Source organism: Vicia villosa, unplaced genomic scaffold (genome assembly GCF_029867415.1).
Source record: "Vicia villosa cultivar HV-30 ecotype Madison, WI unplaced genomic scaffold, Vvil1.0 ctg.001438F_1_1, whole genome shotgun sequence".
Lineage (NCBI taxonomy): Eukaryota > Viridiplantae > Streptophyta > Magnoliopsida > Fabales > Fabaceae > Vicia > Vicia villosa.
In genome coordinates, this window is record NW_026705618.1 from 345,740 (window position 1) to 367,011 (window position 21,272).

At 37.5% G+C, this 21,272-nt stretch overlaps 2 protein-coding genes across 2 annotated transcripts; both read left to right on the forward strand.

Annotated features, from left to right (window-relative positions):
* The first annotated feature begins 14,600 nt into the window (after positions 1–14,600).
* Positions 14,601–15,994, forward strand: LOC131635143 (uncharacterized). The gene has a single exon (XM_058905752.1). It carries the CDS (start codon positions 14,869–14,871, stop codon positions 15,772–15,774), a length of 906 nt encoding a protein of 301 aa, XP_058761735.1. The 5' UTR covers positions 14,601–14,868; the 3' UTR covers positions 15,775–15,994.
* A 3,950-nt stretch (positions 15,995–19,944) lies between these two features.
* LOC131635151 (uncharacterized) lies at positions 19,945–20,580 on the forward strand. Its single transcript, XM_058905758.1, has one exon. The coding sequence runs from the start codon at positions 19,945–19,947 to the stop codon at positions 20,578–20,580; it is 636 nt and encodes a 211-aa protein (XP_058761741.1).
* The last annotated feature ends 692 nt before the right edge of the window (positions 20,581–21,272 follow it).

Consider the following 21,272-nt stretch of genomic DNA (forward strand, 5'->3'; position numbering starts at 1 on the left):
TAAAATTTGAGATTAATCTATAATGATTTACTATGTCATCAAGATACACAAAGATTAACGACAACATCAAAATGGCAACATGGCCTAATAATCGCCAGCTTCAAGGTAGTTTCTCATATTCGGTCCATATTATGTTGGCCTTTCCCCATCCAAAGGTTGAGATCTTCATGCTCGTCAGAGAGGACATGATGATTTTTCGATTCTTCTTCCTCATACTCTATAAGTCGTGACCCCTTTGAATGGGTCCTGCCCCTGGCTCAAATTGGGAGTACCTTCAACCTCATCCTTGAACTTCTTTGGAGCAAACATCTGATCTTTCTGTACTGATCCACTAGCTCTTGAGATGCCATTGACACTAGTTACCAAGGTTTCAACATTATGTTTGAGGTAAAGAATAACAAGGGTTTAGGGAATGCTTTGCTTTCTTTATTACATGGCTCGACAATCAAAAGCTCTATGTTTAGGATGTCCTCCTTAAGAGTTAAGCTCTTATTATTGATCAAATGTCAAACTTTAGCCTTGAACACACTATAATTTTGAACAGAGTGCCCCCACCGACCCGACATGATATTCACATATAGCATCCGGGTCATACTTAGGTGGGAACAGTGATGTCAAAGGCTCAAGAGATCGAGGAAACACCAGTGAATTGTGAATCAAATGTGGAAATAGTTAATCATATGGTATATGGATCAGGTAAAAGTGAGCCTTGTTTCTCCTATATGCTATTTTTGATTCTGGCTCTGATTTTGATTTCGACTCCAGTGACCTTGGGGGAAAAACGATAGAGACTGCTGATGTAGAGGCCTGGGAAGTGTTGATTGGGGATAATGACCTGGCGTTGCGGCCGCTATATATGGATATGAACGATATGGCATAGCAGGTGGCTTCCCCTTGCTAGAATTTAGAATCTGTTTTCTACTTGAGGTTCTCAGTACTTCCTTATTGTAATACGGTGGGAGAACTGACTTTTAGAAATGTTGCGAATAGCAAGAGCCGTCACCGACTTTTATTTTATCCAATTGGAAAGGCAAAAAGAACAGGAAAGACCTTTGAAAGATTTTGAGTTCGGGGGGTAAGTTATGCAAAGGGAAGGTATAAGCACCCTTTGCATCCATGGTTATCCATGGGCTCTTAATTGCTTAGGTCACTTTTATTTTCAAAATATTTGAAGTATAGTGTGTGAATAAGAAAGGATTTTGAATAAGAACTTTACCTTGTAAATAAGCGTAGTCTTTTTGAATTGATTTGAAAGAAGTGGGAAAAGATACTCTTGAATTTGAGAAGAGCAAGCAATTAAAAGCAATTACCCTAAGTTTAAATTTATGTTCTTTAAGTCTTCAGTTGAAAATGGCTATCCATACCATAAAGAGGGCAGGTAGTCCTTTCATTGGATTTTAAAAGGGTCATTGAGAGTTATCATTCGCCATAAGACTGTCCTTACCATAAAGGGGGCAGGTAGTCTTTAGGGAAAGATATAATAGTCATTTAGGCAACAATGAGGATACCTTAGCATTCGAAAGGGACGATCATCATTTAACCGAGGCAACATGGAGGGACAAGATTGATGATGATAATGAACTGAGGGCAACATTGCTAAGGTATCCTCGTATTCGAGGGACTTGACTATTTTTTAGAATTGAAAGGCAACAAGAGAGATTACCCTAAAGGTGTGTGTGTGTGTGCAATTAATCATGTGGTAAATTTAGATATTTTATCTTGTAAATTAGTGAGATAAATCCATTTTAACAAGGCTTGCACTCCCTAGGATTACTAACCACAACAGAAAATAAAACAGAATTAAATGTCCTACGCTATTACAATAAACACCTGTAAGGCAGAAAATAAAGGCAGAAAGAAAAAACCCTACAACTATTACATAAAAATCTTTTGCGACCTATACATAATTTCTAGAATTTTAAATAATTAAATAAATAACGAAAATTAAATAAATAAAAATTAACAGGCACGCGACAATCACAGATTTTTAAGATGAGAAGAGAATATCGCGATGAAATTACAGTTAAAAAAATTAGAGGTAAAAGTATAAGCCTAGAAATGCTAGCCTAAAAAAAATGGACGAGAACACCAACCCTAATTCATGGACAACATCCACCTAAGGGAAAAACCTAATGGTTAAAAAACCTTTGTGGCTAAAAACCTAAGCCTACAGTTAATAGACAACACCTACCTTAAGGCTTCTAGAGTTATCTATGGTTTGTGAAGTTTAAAGACTAAACCTAAAATTAAGCTATTTAAAAGATTAAATTAAACCTAAATTATTAATTAGCCTAAATAATTAAAACTAACCCTAATTTAAAAAACAAACCTATTTATTTTAAATAATTAAAAATTAATCCTAATAATTAAAATGTTAATCCTAATTTAACTAATAAAAAACCTAACTTGATTAATTATTAAAGAATTCAATTTTAAAAAGAAAAGTTAAGTGTTTTATTGTTTGATAGAATAAGCTTGAAAGAAATTAAAGAAAAAAAGGAAAAAAGATAGAAAGAAAAAAAAAGGAATTAAACCGAATAATAAAAAGAAAATAAGAAGAAACTAAAAAACCTGGCGCCTGGAATCATGTGTGATTGGCCCTTGAAGGTGTACCCTAGGCGTGCGTTCCCTGGGCGTTTGATCATGCGCTGATGGACATCTGACGGTGATGGGCGATGGTGCGTCGTGGACGCGTGTGAAGGCATAACATTGAATCTGCGAAGTTTGCAAGTGAAAAAAATAGGTTCAAACCTGGATCTTGTGGTGTACCAATATAATGCCCTGCCAATTATGTTGTATTCGTTATTCAACATATATATGGAAAAAGTAAAATATATACTACACATGCAAATAAATGGGAAAAGTCAAAGAATTCAGAGCTGGGCCCCATGTCTGCGCGCGCCAGCCAATGAAATTGGAGAGAGATAGCCAACGTTGTTGACTGGCCGTTGAGAACGTGACACGCGCGCGGAGAGAGGATTGGAATTTTGACCAGCGAGTAACACTCAGCCACGCGTGGTCAACTGGCCTACGTTACACATCATCCTCTCCTACCTCTGCACCTGCGGATTTTCCTGTGAAATTATCCACGCATTTACCTGCGAATTTTTCTTCGATTCTGCAACAATTTAAAACATCAACAAACAACGTTAGCCAAAACATATGAGCGCCCAGATAAATCAATTAAGACGCCCTGGATTCATTGGTGATGTCTGTTTGTTACGAAAATGCCCCTAAATGCTTATACGAACCATTTGAATCTTAGAGCTTCAACAATGGCCAATGCCTATCCCTGCGCTAAAGCTCACGATTTAAGCATCAAACATGTTCTAATGATTCATGTGAAGAACTATAAGCAAACGAAATTGACCCATGATGCATGAATTAAGAGATACGAAAAAAGAAAATAATAAAGAAACCGGTGATAATGGGTGAGAGCAATCCTTAGTGCTTCAAGCTTCAAAGATCACTGGTACAAGTTCCTGGGACCTTCAAGAGTATGACTGAGTGCTTTGGATTGGTTGAAACTCGCTGTACTAAGGGCTTCGAGTTTGCCCTAGTTTTTGACAAATTTTGCAACTTGTAAACCCTAGCTCCTCTCTTATATTTTCGTCCCCTCTCTTGGCTGAAATGCTGAGAATATATAACAAGGTAGATTAGGGTTAAGCATGGGCTTGGATATTGAGTGATTGATGAGTTGGAAATTTGATTGAAAAATTTATATTATTTCCTTCTAAATTTGGAAAATCTCTCTTATAGGCCATGCAAACGAAATTTGGACTATTTTATGGTGTTGTATGGGCCTTTATATGATTAGTAACCAAGCCATGAAAATTGATCCATTTATTTTAGCATTTTACTTAATTTATTTAGCTTTTATTTGAATAAAATCTAAATAAATATGAATAAAAAGCACAAAAATATGAGGATGGCCTTAGAGGTTCCTATTAGGCTTAGGATCACGTTTAAGATGAAAATCTTAGGCCCATTGGTTCAAAAATCCAATACTGGCCACTTTGTATTTTATGCATTTCCTCAAAATCGCCCAACTTGTGCAAGCCATAACTCATTCATTATTTATCATATGAAGATGTTCTAGGACTTTTTGGAAAGCCCAAAATGTCCTCTACAATCCAATTTGGAACAATTTTTGTATTTGAGGATTTTATCTTGATGATATTGCTCCTGACAATAAACTGCTTTTTGCGATCTTCTAGAAGGACCTGTAATGTTTTGGCTCATATCTCTCAAATGAAGCATTTTTGGCCTTGGCTTTAGAGAGACAAAGTTGTAGAGAACTCAATTTCCTTCAAAATAAGCTTTAGTTGGGAAATTTCTGATGTTCCATGTGAAAGTTATGGCTGGTCAAAGTTGGGTTGACTTTCTCCTAGAAACCCTAATTTAGCAACTTCAAGTTTTGATGATTTCTGAGCTTTCCTTGATGAATCATGATCAACCCTTGATCAAATGATGAATGTGGCTTCAAAATATTGATGTTGACCAAAAATCAGGAGTTTTGACTGTGATTTGACCATAATTGACTTTTAGGTCAAAATAGTCGTTTATTGATCAACTGAGCAGTTGAAAGGGCATTCTTATGAATCAGAGCTTGAAATATAATGGGCAAATTTTGGGGTATGACACTTATCAACTCCTTCCTTGACTAGCCCTGAAGTAAACATTTGATATTTCTAGGCTGATCCACAGGCTTCTAAAACCTCAGTGTTGTTGGGCACCTTGTGAAGGATAGAAAAACACTTAGAAAGGGGGGGTTTGAATAAGTGTAGCTTTAAAAACTTGACCGATAAAAATAAATTGCACAGTTATTTTTATCCTGGTTCGTTGTTAACTAAACTACTCCAGTCCACCCCCGCAGAGATGATTTACCTCAACTGAGGATTTAATCCACTAATCGCACGGATTACAATGGTTCTCCACTTAGTCAGCAACTAAGTCTTCCAGAGTCTTCTGATCACACACTGATCACTCCAGGAACAACTGCTTAGATACCCTCTAAGACTTTCTAGAGTATTCTGATCCACACGATCACTCTAGTTACAACCTGCTTAGATAACCTCTAAGACTTCCTAGAGTATTCTGATCCACACGATCACTCTAGTTCCTTACAACTTAATGTAATCAATTCTAAGAGTATTACAATTGCTTCTTAAAAGCTATAATCACAAACTGTGATATTTCTCTTAACGTTTAAGCTTAATCTCACTAATATATTACAACAGCAATGTAGTGAGCTTTGATGAAGATGAAGATTCTGAGCTTTGAATAGAACAGAGTTTCAGCAAGTTAATATGAGTTGTTTTGTTCAGAATCGTTAACCTTGCTTCTCATCAGAACTTCATATATATAGGCGTTGGAGAAGATGACCGTTGAGTGCATTTAATGCTTTGCGTGTTCCGTACAGCTTCGCATTTAATGTTATACGCTTTTGTCAACTACCTCGAGCCTTGTTCACGCTGTGTCTACTGACGTTGCCTTTAATAGCTTCTAACGTTCCTTTTGTCAGTCAGCGTAGCCTGCCACTTGTACTTCCTTCTGATCTGATGTTTGTGAATACAACGTTTGAATATCATCAGAGTCAAACAGCTTGGTGCAAAGCATCTTCTGATCTTCTGACCTTGAAGTGCTTCTGAGCGTGATACCATCAGAACTTCAGTGCTTCTGATCTCATGTTCTTCTGATGCTTCCATAGACCCATGTTCTGATTCTGCTTCGACCATCTTCTGATGTCTTGCCAGACCATGTTCTGATGTTGCATGCTGAACCCTTTGAGACAAAGCTTCTGAGCGCTGAATTATGCATACTCTTTATATATTTCCTGAAAAGGAAATTGCATTGGATTAGAGTACCATATTATCTTAAGCAAAATTCATATTATTTTTATCATCAAAACTAAGATAATTGATCAGAACAAATCTTGTTCTAACAATCTCCCCCTTTTTGATGATGACAAAAACATATATAAATGATATGAATTTGCGATCAGAAAGAGCAGACGACAAAAGACAAATTACACAGCTATAGCATAAGCATGTGAATATGTCTCCCCCTGAGATTAACAATCTCCCCCTGAGATAAATAATCTCCCCCTGAAATAAATACTCGAAGAACTTTAATAAAAGACTTCCCTGATTATTTCGGTAGAGACGATCACATAAGCTTCTGTCTTCAGAGAATTCATAGCTTCTGACTTCTGCTTCCATTGGACAGCTTCAGAACTTGAATTTCTTTAGATCCCTAGAACACTCATAGCTTCTGATTCCTGCTTCCATTTAGGACAGCTTCAGAACTTGAATTTCTTTGATCTTCAGAACATTCACAGCTTCTGATTTCTGCTTCCATTTAGGACAGCTTCAGAACTTGAATTTCTTTGATCTTCAGAACATTCACAGCTTCTGATTTTTGCTTCCATTTAGGACAGCTTTAGATCTTGAGTTTTCTGGATCTTTAGAACATTCACAGCTTCTGATTTCTGCTTCCCTCGGATAGCTTCAGAGCTTTGATGTTCTACCAACATCACTTCATGCTATATTTGTATCAGAACATTGTTGAATGTACCAGAGCATCATCAGAGCATCTCTACATCCTGAAATGTTACAGAACAAAAACTAAACGACAAAAGTCAGCATGAACGAGTCAGAACATAAAATGTATATTAGAACACATGATATGTATCAGAGCCATATAGGCTAAAATAATGTATCAGAGCAAATAGAATTTTGTCAGAGCAAATAGACAAATTTTGGATCAAATTCTATTATCAGAAATTCTGATCATTCTTCTTTCTTGCTTCTGATTTCTGAAGCTTGACAGCACTCAGCTTGCTTCAGTTTCCATAAGCTTATTCTTTTTACAGAATAACGCTTCTTATGATTTTGCTTCTTGTGTGCTTTGAAGATTCTCTTCACTTCTTTATACCTGCAAAACACTTAAACCATATAGAACTTGCAGTTCTTGTTAGTGAATGCAACGGATTAAATCAAATCATTTATCACATATTTCTCCCCCTTTTTGTCATATCATCAAAAAAAAAACAGAAAAGATTCAGAGACAAACAAAAAGAAACACACGGAGGAAGAAGATGATTTCATTGAAGTTCAAACATCAGGTACAGAAGTACATGAAGATAAGTAAGATCAGATGCACAAAAACAGATGCAACGAAAAGAAAGAAACAACACAGACTCAATCTAAGATGGCCCTAGCCTTGACAGGATCTTGGCCAGCATCTCTTGAACCTCATTGTTGTGTCCATCTTGCCTCACCATGAAAGTTCTAAACTCAGCATTGAGTGAGCTTTGCTCATCCTGTCTCTTCTGAATTTCTTCCAGAGTCCTTGCAAGACGAGAAGATTTATCAGAAGAAGCTTCACCGCTTTCAACCACAGGAATAGCAACTTGATCTGTAGCTTCCATGGATAGATCATTTGCAGGGATTTCCTCAACAGGATCTGATTCAGCAACATGATCTTCAACATCTGCTTCTTGCATAGAAGCATCTCCATATTCTGCAGCAGGAATTTCCGAGTCTCCATTCTCAAGTGCCTGAAGAATGGCAGCTAGATTCCTGGGAGCAGAAGGACCTTCAACTTCTGGTGGGTCAACAACTTCTGGAGTGACCAAGCTTGGGTCTTTCTCAGAAGGGTTTTCCCTCAGATAGTTAAAGAGAGTCTTGAAGTCTCCGAGCAGAACAGGATAATCAGGAATAAAGATAACAATATCCCTGCATGGATTTGCTTCCATTTCAGCAGCCAGTCTTAATTGTTCCATCTCATCCAAGAAGGGCTTCTCTTCCAACAGATGTCTTCCTTTGAGACTAGCAAACCAGAAGTCTTCATAATTCCTCAGAATTCCACGAGGCCGTGGGGCAGCAGCTACACAGGCTTCCTGAAGTTCTAAAAACAGTGCATCTGATTCTCTGCGAAAGATCCTCCAGAAGTTCCACATAGCAACATCATTCAATCCAGAACTTTCAGCAATTCTGAGAGTATCAAAGATACTTCTGAGATTCCTCTTTATTTTTTCAAAAACTACACCAATAGGGTATACAGGGCGGAATTTTATTTGGGTTTTTGAAAAGGCAGGGTTGGAAGTGAAGTACGGATGAGGTTCTCTATCCAACCTATAAGAAGATTCTGCTTCAGTATCAGAATCTAACACTACCACTTCAGCTTCAGGACGAGGCTTGGGAGTGTAGTTGCAATCACGGAGCAGCTGCTCATGTGATGCAGAGGTTGGAAGAGGAGAATCACAAAGGTTGTTTTGAGAGGTGGAGGGAGTATGTTCAAAGGTGGCATTGGGAGAAGGTTGAGATGGAAAGAGAGTTTGAAGGGGTGGTATATCCAGAACAGGATTGATGGTAGGTGGAGAGGAAGGAATGGTTATAGGAGAAGATGGAGGTGTAAGAACATGGACAAAAACAGGTGATTCTGATGTGGCTTTTTTTGGTTCAGGTGTAGGGACAACCTCTATTGGTGCAACTTCTGAACGAACAGCAGAAGCAGAATCAGGTTCAGAAATGCATATACCTTTGGAACCTCTCAGAAAAGCTTTGGCCACATCCTCAGTCTTCTTTTGCTTCTTACTCTTCGGCTCTTCAATAATCTTTGCTTTGCCGCTAGAGATTTCTTTCCTTCTGACATATGCCAGAACTTCTGATTGATTCTCAGCCTCTTGAGAGACATTTTCTTCATCAGACTCTTGAAGAATCATCTTCCTTTTTCTTGTTTTCTTCTTCTCAACAGCTTCTTTCCCTTTCTTCTCAAACTCATCAGAGACAGACTTAGCAACTTTTGCAATGACCTCTTTAGAAACATCTTGTTTCTTAGAGACAGCAGAAGGATAATCATGCTTTCTTTTAGTCCTTTCTTCCTTCTTCTTATTTATTTTTATTGGAGCACCCTTCTCTTGATTTTTTAGATATTTATTTTCTTCTTGTGATAACAGATACCTAGTTCTGACTGCAGGTACCTCACAGTTGAAGAAAGTTTCAAACTCAGCAAGAACAGGTGCTCTTCTGATTCTTGTATCAGCAAGAGGTTGGGGAGTCTTACTGATAGCCTTAATTACTTTCATCTTCTTCAAAGTGAATGCATTCAGACAAGCCCCAGATGTGACAGCAAGGTCTTTCACAATACCTTCAGATTCCAAGCTTTCAACAATCTTTGAATGCACCAAAATATTTGAAATAATCCTTCCAAAAGGAATGATTGTTCCACCTTTTTCTCTGAAAGCGTTTCTGGAATCCTTTACTGCTTTCCACAAATGGTTGAAGATGATGTAGATCGCATCAACCTTCTTCTTAGTGGCAATGCAATAAAGAATATACCTTTGCTCATTATTGATGAAATCCGAGGCATGTGTTCCTTTCCTATGGTAGAAACACCCAAGAAGGATCTTTGTCCAGATTTTGTAGACATCTCTCAAATCCTTGACGCTTTTTGTTTCCTTGACATTTGGATAGAGAGTGGATAGAACATCTCCCCAATCTGCCCTTTTATCAATCTCAAAAGCCCCTTCAGGGTTTTTCAGATCAAACATCACTCTTAGGATGTTTTCAGTAATAACAACAAACTTTCCATGGACGAAAGAAAGTATTGATTTTGGAGCAACCACAGCATGTGCCCAGAACTCCTTGACAAGATCCGGATAAACTGGGCCAACGAACTCAGCAAACAACGAGGTCCATCCTTGAAAGATGATGTCTTCTTTAAGATGAAATTCATGTTCTTCAAGGTTGTCAAAATCAACAATAAGTTCACATAGAACTTCCAATTTGTCCTTGGGAATAGAGCATGCAACAACAGGAGTAAGTTGCAAAATTTCTTCTTGGAGATGGTGAGGAACAGATGTATCAACATTTTGGGATGAGAAGGCAGCCATGGATGCAGAATGAACAAAAGACGAACAAGAAAAGAAAACTAGGTTTTCGATTAGGGTTTTAGAAAACGGCTAAGAACTAGGTCGGCGTCTTTTCAACTGCACGCTTTGTACACATCATACAGACACGTGTTCATCATCAGATAATGGATGACAGGTGTGAAATATTCAATAGGCTTTACGCCTTCTGATTCCGATCACTGCTTCTGAATTGATCAAGTTTCTCTTCTGGAAACACTCCTTCTGAAGTGTGCTGATGTAAATCTGAGTGATATTCTGATCCATTACTTCTGATATACACAGCTTCTGGAGATTCACTTCTTTGTTCTGCAGCTTCTGATAAGACAAAACTGTATCTGCAAAAATTCTTAAGCTGCTTTGTTTCATCGGAACCAAGTTTATCATCAAACCAGATATTGATTGATTCTTCTACAATCAATGTTTCAATATTGTATATTCTGTAGCATTTAGAGCATTCAGAATAATCAAGAACGAAACACCATTGCTTTAGAAACAAACAAAACAGATGGTTCCAAGACTAATAAACTTTCTTTTCTGATCTCCTACAAACATAGTTTCTTCAACAGATTTAAGTACCAGAACTTGGAAGACAGTCCTTCTTCCCTTCAAGTGTTGAGACCAACTTGATTCCAGGTGACATGACATGTTGACTTTTATCTTCTTTGTCGCCAAGAGAATCTGCAAAAGAAATAGTCTTTTTCTTTGGTACCCACATCTTCTTGGGTCCTTTCTTGTTAGTTCTCCTCAAGTTCTGATTGAACTTGGGTTTAACATTGTAAGCAGAAGGAGGAACAACATGATAATTCTTAATATGAGTTTCATGATATTTCCTAGGTTGTGTCACATGCTTTTTGATGTGTGTAATGTGAAAACTTTGTGCATGTGATGTGTGCCTAATATCATGTGAGTGGCCATACTTGAACTGATCATACAATGGCTTGTATGTGATTTTCATTTTATCAACAGGTTCAAGTTTGTATGGGGTTTCACCCTCAAAACCAATGCCGACTCTTTTGTTTCCAGACACAGCATATATCATAGAAGCTAGCTGACTTCTGCCAATACTTCTAGATAAGAACTTCCTGGAACTTAAATCATATTCTTTCAGAATATGGTTTAGACTAGGAGTGGATTTTTCTGAATCAGAAGGAGATCCAACATTATTGGATAATTTTAACAGTTTTTCTTTTAATTCAGAATTCTCCAACTCAAGCTTCTTTGTTTCAAATTCAAATAGCTTTTTCAGCTTTTTGTATTTGAGACTAATCTGAGACTTGAATTCCAGAAGTTCTGTTAGACTGGAAACTAACTCATCTCTAGTAAGTTCAGAAAATACCTCTTCAGAATCTGATTCTGATGTAGATTCTGATCCGTCATCTTCTGTCGCCATCAGCGCACAGTTGGCCTGCTCATCTTCAGAGTTTGAATCATCTTCTGACACATCCCAGGTTGCCATAAGACCTTTCTTCTTATGAAACTTCTTCTTGGGATTTTCTTTCAAAAGTTTTGGACATTCATTCTTGAAGTGTCCAGGCTCATTGCATTCATAGCACATGACCTTCTTCTTGTCAAATCTTCTGTCATCAGAAGATTCTCCACGTTCAAATTTCTTTGAACTTCTGACGCCTCTGAACTTCCTTTGCTTGTTCTTCCAGAGTTGATTTAGCCTTCTGGAGATCAAGGACAGTTCATCTTCTTCTTCGGATTCTGATTCTTCAGGATCTTCTTCTCTAGCCTGAAAAGCGTTAGTGCATTTCTTGATATTGGATTTTAATGCAATAGACTTACCTTTCTTTTGAGGCTCGTTTGCATCCAGTTCAATTTCATGACTCCTCAGGGCACTGATCAGCTCTTCCAAAGAGACTTCATTTAGATTCTTCGCAATCTTAAATGCAGTCACCATAGGACCCCATCTTCTGGGTAAGCTTCTGATGATCTTCTTTACGTGATCAGCCTTGGTGTATCCCTTGTCAAGAACTCTCAATCCAGCAATAAGAGTTTGAAATCTTGAAAACATCTTTTCAATGTCTTCATCATCCTCCATCTTGAAGGCTTCATATTTCTGGATTAGAGCAAGAGCTTTAGTCTCCTTGACTTGAGCATTTCCTTCATGAGTCATTTTCAAGGACTCATATATGTCATAGGCCGTTTCCCTGTTAGATATCTTCTCATACTCAGCATGAGAGATAGCATTCAGCAAAACAGTTCTGCATTTATGATGATTCCTGAAAAGCTTCTTCTGATCATCACTCATTTCTTGCCTTGTCAGCTTTACGCCACTGGCATTTACCGGATGTTTGTAACCATCCATCAGAAGATCCCATAGATCACCATCTAGACCAAGAAAGTAACTTTCCAGTTTATCTTTCCAGTATTCAAAGTTTTCACCATCAAATACCGGCGGTCTAGTATAACCATTGTTACCGTTGTGTTGCTCAGCAGAGCCAGATGTAGATGTAGACTTTGCAGTTTCATCAGCCATCTTTTACTGAAGCGTTTTTCTCTTCCTGAATCTTTTCTAAACACGGTTAAGTGCTTGCACCTTAGAACCGGCGCTCTGATGCCAATTGAAGGATAGAAAAACACTTAGAAAGGGGGGGTTTGAATAAGTGTAGCTTTAAAAACTTGACCGATAAAAATAAATTGCACAGTTATTTTTATCCTGGTTCGTTGTTAACTAAACTACTCCAGTCCACCCCCGCAGAGATGATTTACCTCAACTGAGGATTTAATCCACTAATCGCACGGATTACAATGGTTCTCCACTTAGTCAGCAACTAAGTCTTCCAGAGTCTTCTGATCACACACTGATCACTCCAGGAACAACTGCTTAGATACCCTCTAAGACTTTCTAGAGTATTCTGATCCACACGATCACTCTAGTTACAACCTGCTTAGATAACCTCTAAGACTTCCTAGAGTATTCTGATCCACACGATCACTCTAGTTCCTTACAACTTAATGTAATCAATTCTAAGAGTATTACAATTGCTTCTTAAAAGCTATAATCACAAACTGTGATATTTCTCTTAACGTTTAAGCTTAATCTCACTAATATATTACAACAGCAATGTAGTGAGCTTTGATGAAGATGAAGATTCTGAGCTTTGAATAGAACAGAGTTTCAGCAAGTTAATATGAGTTGTTTTGTTCAGAATCGTTAACCTTGCTTCTCATCAGAACTTCATATATATAGGCGTTGGAGAAGATGACCGTTGAGTGCATTTAATGCTTTGCGTGTTTCGTACAGCTTCGCATTTAATGTTATACGCTTTTGTCAACTACCTCGAGCCTTGTTCACGCTGTGTCTACTGACGTTGCCTTTAATAGCTTCTAACGTTCCTTTTGTCAGTCAGCGTAGCCTGCCACTTGTACTTCCTTCTGATCTGATGTTTGTGAATACAACGTTTGAATATCATCAGAGTCAAACAGCTTGGTGCAAAGCATCTTCTGATCTTCTGACCTTGAAGTGCGTCTGAGCGTGATACCATCAGAACTTCAGTGCTTCTGATCTCATGTTCTTCTGATGCTTCCATAGACCCATGTTCTGATTCTGCTTCGACCATCTTCTGATGTCTTGCCAGACCATGTTCTGATGTTGCATGCTGAACCCTTTGAGACAAAGCTTCTGAGCGCTGAATTATGCATACTCTTTATATATTTCCTGAAAAGGAAATTGCATTGGATTAGAGTACCATATTATCTTAAGCAAAATTCATATTATTGTTATCATCAAAACTAAGATAATTGATCAGAACAAATCTTGTTCTAACACCTTGCTTTTGTCATTACATGGCCCTGTAATATCAATGCCTATATTTGGGTTGCTTGTCTCGAAGGTCAGTGCCTTCGCATTGATCAAGTCTTATGCCTTAATTTCTGCTGCAACAATTGATGAAAGGTTATCTCCTCTTCTTAAAAAAACTTGCAGGGTTTTCATGACTAGGCTCATCTGGATTTTCAACTGGTTGAACTTCTCTCTTAATAATTTTTGGCCTCTCTAGAGCTCATCCATTATTTTCTGACACATGCTTTGAGCCGATATGGCCTTGGGGATGATTTTTTTATTGAAAATATATGCATGTAGATGAATGCAGGTGCATGATTTTGTCATGCTAAAAGATCTTTATGGAAATGCAAAATCATGCTATACATATTTTGGTTTAAGGTTCACATAATGCAGGTATAACTTCTCCAGGTGGGAGAGAGAGAGGAGGATATATATATATATATATATATATATATATATATATATATATATATATATATATATATATATATATATATATATATATATATATATTCGTTTGTAACTTCATTTCGAATAAATATTTTTTAAAATCAACCGTTATATTGAAACATAATATCATATATATTATACCTATAAATTTTGATATTAGTTTAGGATGATTTATTATGTCATTATAGATTAAAAAATAAAATAAGTTATTATAGATTAATTTCAAACTTTATAGGTATGATCTATATGATATTATATTTCAATCTAAAAATTAATTTTTAAAAATATTTATTTGAAATAAAGTTACAAATGATGTAATTCTTTGGATGTAACTTAAATCCTCCTCATATATAAGAGAGATATGAGAAAAGATCAAATGAATATCAACCTTGAATTTTGGTTGATAAATTCTTCCCATTCATTCTTTCTATTAAAATTCCTCTCCTCCTCTTTCCTTGATTTGAACCAAAGAGAACTTAATTGTTGAATTTTATAAGCAAGTTGCGTTTTCAGCAGCTTAATTTGAATGAAATAACACGTTGTACCAGAAGAAATAAAATAAAATTATTGACATCGGTCCATCGCCGAGAGTTCCGAAACATTGTCTCTTCATCTCTTCCTCCTTTCTTAGAATCTTCTTCCCAGCAAAACCCATCACCTCCATCTCAAACTTCCCCAAAAAACACCCATATCTCACCACAAATTCACACCAATGTCACTCGTTTCTTTCGCCCTAACAGGCGCAGGTTTCATCCTCATAGGCTCTCTCCAATCCCTCCTAACTTCCCAATCCAACAAACTCAACAAACTCTTCCACATCACTCTCTCAATCTTCACCTCTTTCATCACACTATCCTCCATCATTTCGATTCTCATCTCCCACACCTCAAACGACGCCGTTGCGTTACCGCTTCATCTCCAAACCCTACCAATCTCATCACTCTTCCTAATCCACTCACTCCTCTCACTCTTTCTCCCTTTTCTCCCTTCGCCTCTGCTTAACCTAATCATCGCATTCGGTTTCGCCGAAGAGTTTCTCTTGTTTTATCTTCAACGAAAAGATCCTACCGGAATCGAGAATCGGTATTACGATCTGTTGTTAGTTCCTATTGCTGTTTGTGTTTTCTCTACTTTGCTTGAATTGGGATCTTACGAATCGAATGTCCCGAAATTGGGACGGGGAATCGGGCTTATTTTGCAAGGGACTTGGTTTGTTCAAATGGGATTGTCTCTGTTTTCTTCCAATTTTGTTGCGGAAGGGTGTAATTTGCATTCTGTTAGTAAAGGGAATTATAGTTTGAGATGTAAGGGGCATCCTGAGTATCATAGAGCTAGAGCGATTGCGACGCTGCAGTTTAATTGTCATCTTGCTCTTATGGTTGTTGTGCTTGTTGCTTTTTATTCGTTTACTTGTGGCAAAATCGGAGATTTGGGTCGTAATTCGACTGAGGGTTTGAAGTATACGCCGCTTGGTGCTGAGATGCATTCTTTGGAGAATTCCGTGGAGAATTTTACGTTGGATTCTGATGAGGAGGAGGAGGAGGAGGAGGTTAAGGATGGTAATGCGGGTAGCGAGAAGGTGATCAATGGTGTTAATGGTAATTCTTCTTATCATTGAAACTTGAACTTGTTTGTTGTGTTTTAGATTCGGGTAAAAGCAATGGGATGTGTTAGTTTACTTTGTGTAGAGGGGTTTTTGATTTCTACTTTCTAGTTGGGTTTTGGGTGTATCTTTGTAATATAATGTTGTTGACTTCGAATAATATATGTGATTTCTAGTAGTGTTGATAAGTGTGGATCATAGAAAACAACAGGTTTTTTCAAGTTCTGCTATGCAATAGGGCCGATTTTTGACAACGTTTTGTAGCATAAAACAATAATCATTTCTTCAAATTCCTCTTAGCACCATTAGAGTTGCTATTTAACGACACAAATTTCTTTGAATTTTTTGAACGGGTGATATATGATATGATTTCTGTGATTCAATGTAGTTGTTATTGGAAGTTCTTTTTTTGTATTACTGATTTGTGTGTATACATGTTGTTCAATGGTTTGCTACAACATGATTAAATATTTGTCATTTCTTAGCTTAGAGCCTGCAAAAGTTGGTTTAGTTGTTGCCATCATTAAACTTGTTATACAGGAATGAAGTATATAATATGATTTATGGAAAAACATGTAGATTCCAAACTTACTGTCATGGTTCTAAATTGTGGCTATTGCAACGCTGCAAATTATTGTGGAAAAATGTGAGCAAATATAGACAATGTAGCTGCAATTGCAATGCTGTGGCAGACACATTTAAAACATTTGTGTTGTATCAGTGGACAGCAATTTAGAACTATGCTTACTAGTTACGTAGAATCATGCTAGTATTTTACAATGTCGGATACTTTAATTGTGCTAACTCATTGATCTAATAAAAATTGTGCTTACTCACTTTCTTGCTGGTTTCTTTAGTTACCTGTGTAGACTTGTTCATATTTACTCAAACTCACATTTACTAGATTAGATACTCAATGATTTTGATTGAAGATGCAAGTTTTGCCACCAAACTGCTATTTCACATTGTGAACTGTTTATACATAATGTAACATAAAAAGCATACTCTCCTCTACTCTAACACAATCAAATCCTCCCTTTTTTATGCTGTAAACCTTATGATTGAAATTTTTCTGCCATTTATTCATAAACCAGCAAATCATTTTCTGTACGATCTTCTTGTGACACATTGCATTTGTTTCAAAATCCAATTCTATTTTTGTTCTGTTTCAAGTCGATCGTAGCTGTTCTTCAATCTAGTTTTAATGCATTCTGTGTGATTTGTCTATGCTCAAGTTCTGTGCTATTGTCACATTAAACCATAAGCAGTTTTCAACCATTATAATGTTCTTCCTATACTTGAATGCTTGCAAATTCAAACCTGTTTTATTCGTTTTCACTAGTAAATGTATGCAAATCATGATTCAAATGTCCTCAAGCAATGAAAACTTGTTTTAACATACCGCACTCTGGTCAAGGTCCTCAAGCTATGAAACTTTGTATCTCGGTTTGATTTTGTTAGAAAGTGCACAGTTGGAAAGTTGATTATTCATTCTGTTATTCTATTTAAGTTGATTTGGGATAAATTTGTTAGCTTATAAGTCTATTTGTAGGTTGAATTTAATCCAGATGATCCATAAGTTTTAGTACATTCTTGAATTCGCAGCTTTGAAGTTTCTATATGGTAGTCAAGACTCGAGCTCACACATTTGAACCATTTTCTAAATGGTATATATAAGCACACATAAGAAAATGATAGTATTGCTGTGAAAATTAAAGAAAAAGCGGGTATTAAGAAAATTTAATATTTGATTCAGTCAATAAAGGAAAGTTAATACTAAAATAAAGAAATTAAACTTAAAATGAATTGTTCTATATAATATGGATGGATATGTTTCTGAAAAATGTTTTTTTTTTTTTGTGGCGCCATTATGTTATAGGTTGATGTGAATGTTCTATTCAAAATTAGAAAATCTCTCAACCAACCCCATGAATCTCTTACACATCACATGAATTTTTATTTTTGCCCCAACTTTCGTAGATGGATCTCCGAAAGCACCTCATATTTTGAAAAAAATTGATTCCTCTCGTAGATGCATCTACGGAAGCGTAATATACTAGTATATATTGGGAGGAAATACACATAAAATCAGTTCAGGGATTATTCCGCAGATGTATCTACGGAATGCTCTTAGCGCCACATTCTTTCGTAGATGCTTCTACGGAAGTGTCTGATATAGTTTGAACCAACATGATCACTCTCTCCATTGTTTGATTTATCCAAACACCACATACTCCACACCTTAAAAACCATACTTCATCAATACCTTATATCACTCAAAGGCTCAAACTTTTTGGTGCAACAAATCGAAGGGAGCTAGAAGAGTCTGAATTTCTGGTAAATAATCACTTTCAACCACTACATTGTTCACATTATCAATTATTTTCTGTGCAAAAATGTAATGTAGCTTCCGTAGATGGATCTACGGAACGTGTTGAGGAAGAACACTTCCATAGATGGATCTACGGAATAGTCCCTGCAGTGTTTTTTCCAGCATTTTGTAATTCTGTGTGATTTTTGGCAAAATAGGTATGGTGCACCCTATAATATTTCAAGTAAATTAGCTTCTTTAGTCGATGTTAGTGCGAGTATCGATGAGGTGGTCGCAAATGTGGAAGATGTCGGAGGTGACTTTATTAGCAAGCATGACTTTGATAATCGTGAAAGCATGCTAACATGGATTCGTCGGAAAGCAGTTAACCTTGGATTTGGAGTGGTAATCGGAAGATCAAAAAAGGTACCGCAAGAAGAAACCCGTTTGTTACAATGTTGTGCGAAAGAAGCGGGAAATACAATCCTCCTCTAAAGAAGTTTAAAAAAGACGACACAGATACTAGAAAATGCGAGTGTCCATTTAAAATCCGTTGTTATATGTTGGCTAGCAAGAAGTGGAGAAGCTCTGCTATTTGTGGTTTGCATAACCATGAATGGTACGCAAAATTACAAGGCCACCCTATGGCATGTCGGCTCAATTCGGTTGAGAAGGCATATATTAAAGACATGTCCTTGAATTTTGTCCAACCGAAAAATATACTTGTCACATTGAAAAGGAAGGAACCCGACAACATATCAAACATAAGGCAAATGTATAATCAACGGTACCACAATAATAAGGCGAGTAGGGGTGATAGGAACGAGATGCAACAGTTGTTGAAAATGTTGGATGATAACAAATATGTGTCGCGGTACAGAAATTGTGATGATGAGGTTACGGTCCGAGATATTTTTTGGACTCATCCAGATTCGATAAAGTTGTTCAACACTTTCTCGACGGTGCTTCTTCTTGATTCTACCTATAAGACCAACAAATATCGACTTCCATTATTTGAGATGGTCGGTGTAACATCTACCGAGAAGACTTTTACCGTTGGTTTTGCTTTTTTGGAGTGTTAAAAAGAAGATAATTTTAGGTGGGCATTGGAGGTGTGTCGGTCACTTTTGAAGAAACAAGTCGAGATGTCTAAGGTGATTGTTACGGACCGCGACCCCGCTTTGATGAATGCGGTCGCAACGGTATTTCCTTATTTCGATATCACATATCATGTAATGTGAGAAGTAAGGTTAAAGTCGTCGTGGAGACGAAATAAGTAGCGACTTAAGGTAGGAAAGCGGTGAAGCCCGGAGTGATTGTTGACCAAATAATGGATGCATGGGCTCGTATTGCAAATTCGTCGACAAAAGAATTGTACGCCGATACCGTATTGCAATTTTGGAAAATATGTGAAAAATATCATGATTTATTGAAATACGTTGAAAGCACCATTCTTGACAAGGTGAAGGAGAAGTTTGTTTGTGCGTGGACGGATAAGGTTCGACACATTGGAAATACAACCACCAATAGAGTTGAGTCGGCTCATGCTACTTTGAAAAATTGGTTGTGCGATAACAAGGGTGATTTGTGTAAAGCATGGGACACGATACATCACATGATTTCGAACCAACACAATGAAATATAAACCTCGTTCGATCGAAGCATTACGATTTTGGAGCATCGGTTTAAGGACAACATCCTTTACTCTCAATTGATCGGCAATATTAACTGAATATGTCTCGGCAAACTGCCTCCGACGACTATTCCACCGCAAGTTCCGCAAGTTTCGACGCCGATTCCAACACCTATTTCCCCATCAATCCAAGAGGTACAATTGCTCCAAAAATTCCATTCATTGACGTGATGGCGGTTTTATGCATAAATATATCGACCGGATCGTCAATGAGGTGGGGGACAGTAATTGCGGATTCTGGGCCGTATCGGCTTTGCTTGGTAAGGGAGAGGATGCCCATGAGCTTTTCCGTCATGATCTTATCAAAGAATTGGTGAACCATAAAGACTCGTACACGCGGGTATTTGGAGACGAAACCAAATTTGAATCGGTAAACGAGACTCTTGTTCCTTGGGGTGGTGCTTACGCACCGGTTTCGCATTGGATAAGATTCCCGGACATGGGGCATCTTATTGCATCCGCATATGACATCGTATGCATTGACTTGACGCGTTGCGGTTTTTCAGAAACCTTTTTTTCGCTCCGCACGACACCTCCTACAAATCTAATTGATCGTATTATATGTGTTAGATGGCTCGCCAAATCGCGTCATTTTGTACAAGTTTACTTGAAACCGGGATGCCCCATACCACCTACTTCACCGAAATGGACACTTTATCACACCGAATTTGCCGATACGTGGCCAGACCGTTTTGTGGATAGGATGCACGCTTTTGAAAGGTTGAACAACACCGAGAAGGAATCGAACGCCAAAAAGTCAAGATTAGAACCTCCAATAGATTTAGTCAGTGATAGCTCTTTTGATGTATTTATGTAGTTTCAAAGTGTAATATATACACTCTATAACATTGCAGTATAATCCTTTTTTGTCAAGTCTTACTTTATGTGTTTATGCATTTTTCCTTATTCTCACTATTGCTAGCTATTGCATTGCTTCTGTTGAAAAAACAAACAGGGAAACTTCCGTAGATGCATCTACGGAAGGTGCTAATTTGAAAAATTATGGGTGTTTACCGTATATGCATCTACGGAAAGGGGAATTTTAAAACCCTTCCGTGGATATATCTACGGAACTTTCTGTGACAGAGTTTGTATGGTCCATAGTCTCCAAAGGCTTCTATACATTTGGGGTTTCTAGGTTTGCATTACACACAAATACAGACACAAACACAAAAATGTCTCGCATTAGGCCGGATGGATGTCACCGAACATCAATGAAGCGTCCCGATCCTGAACCGGAATACCGCATAAGGGATGGGCATGTCATTTTCTCTCCCGTCAAACCCCCCGTGCCGGTGAAGTTTTGGAATATCCATTCCTTCGACCAACTCAAGAGGACTATCATGTCTTTTTTTGAGGGGGAGTATAAACCCGGAGAAGAAATCAAATGGATCCAGAGGCTTAGAACAAGGACCTCGTTTGAGACCGGAAAAACGGAACGTTGGTGGGTTGAAGTGAAATTCGACATGGATTTCTTTCAAATGATGCATGGATTAGATAACATTGTTT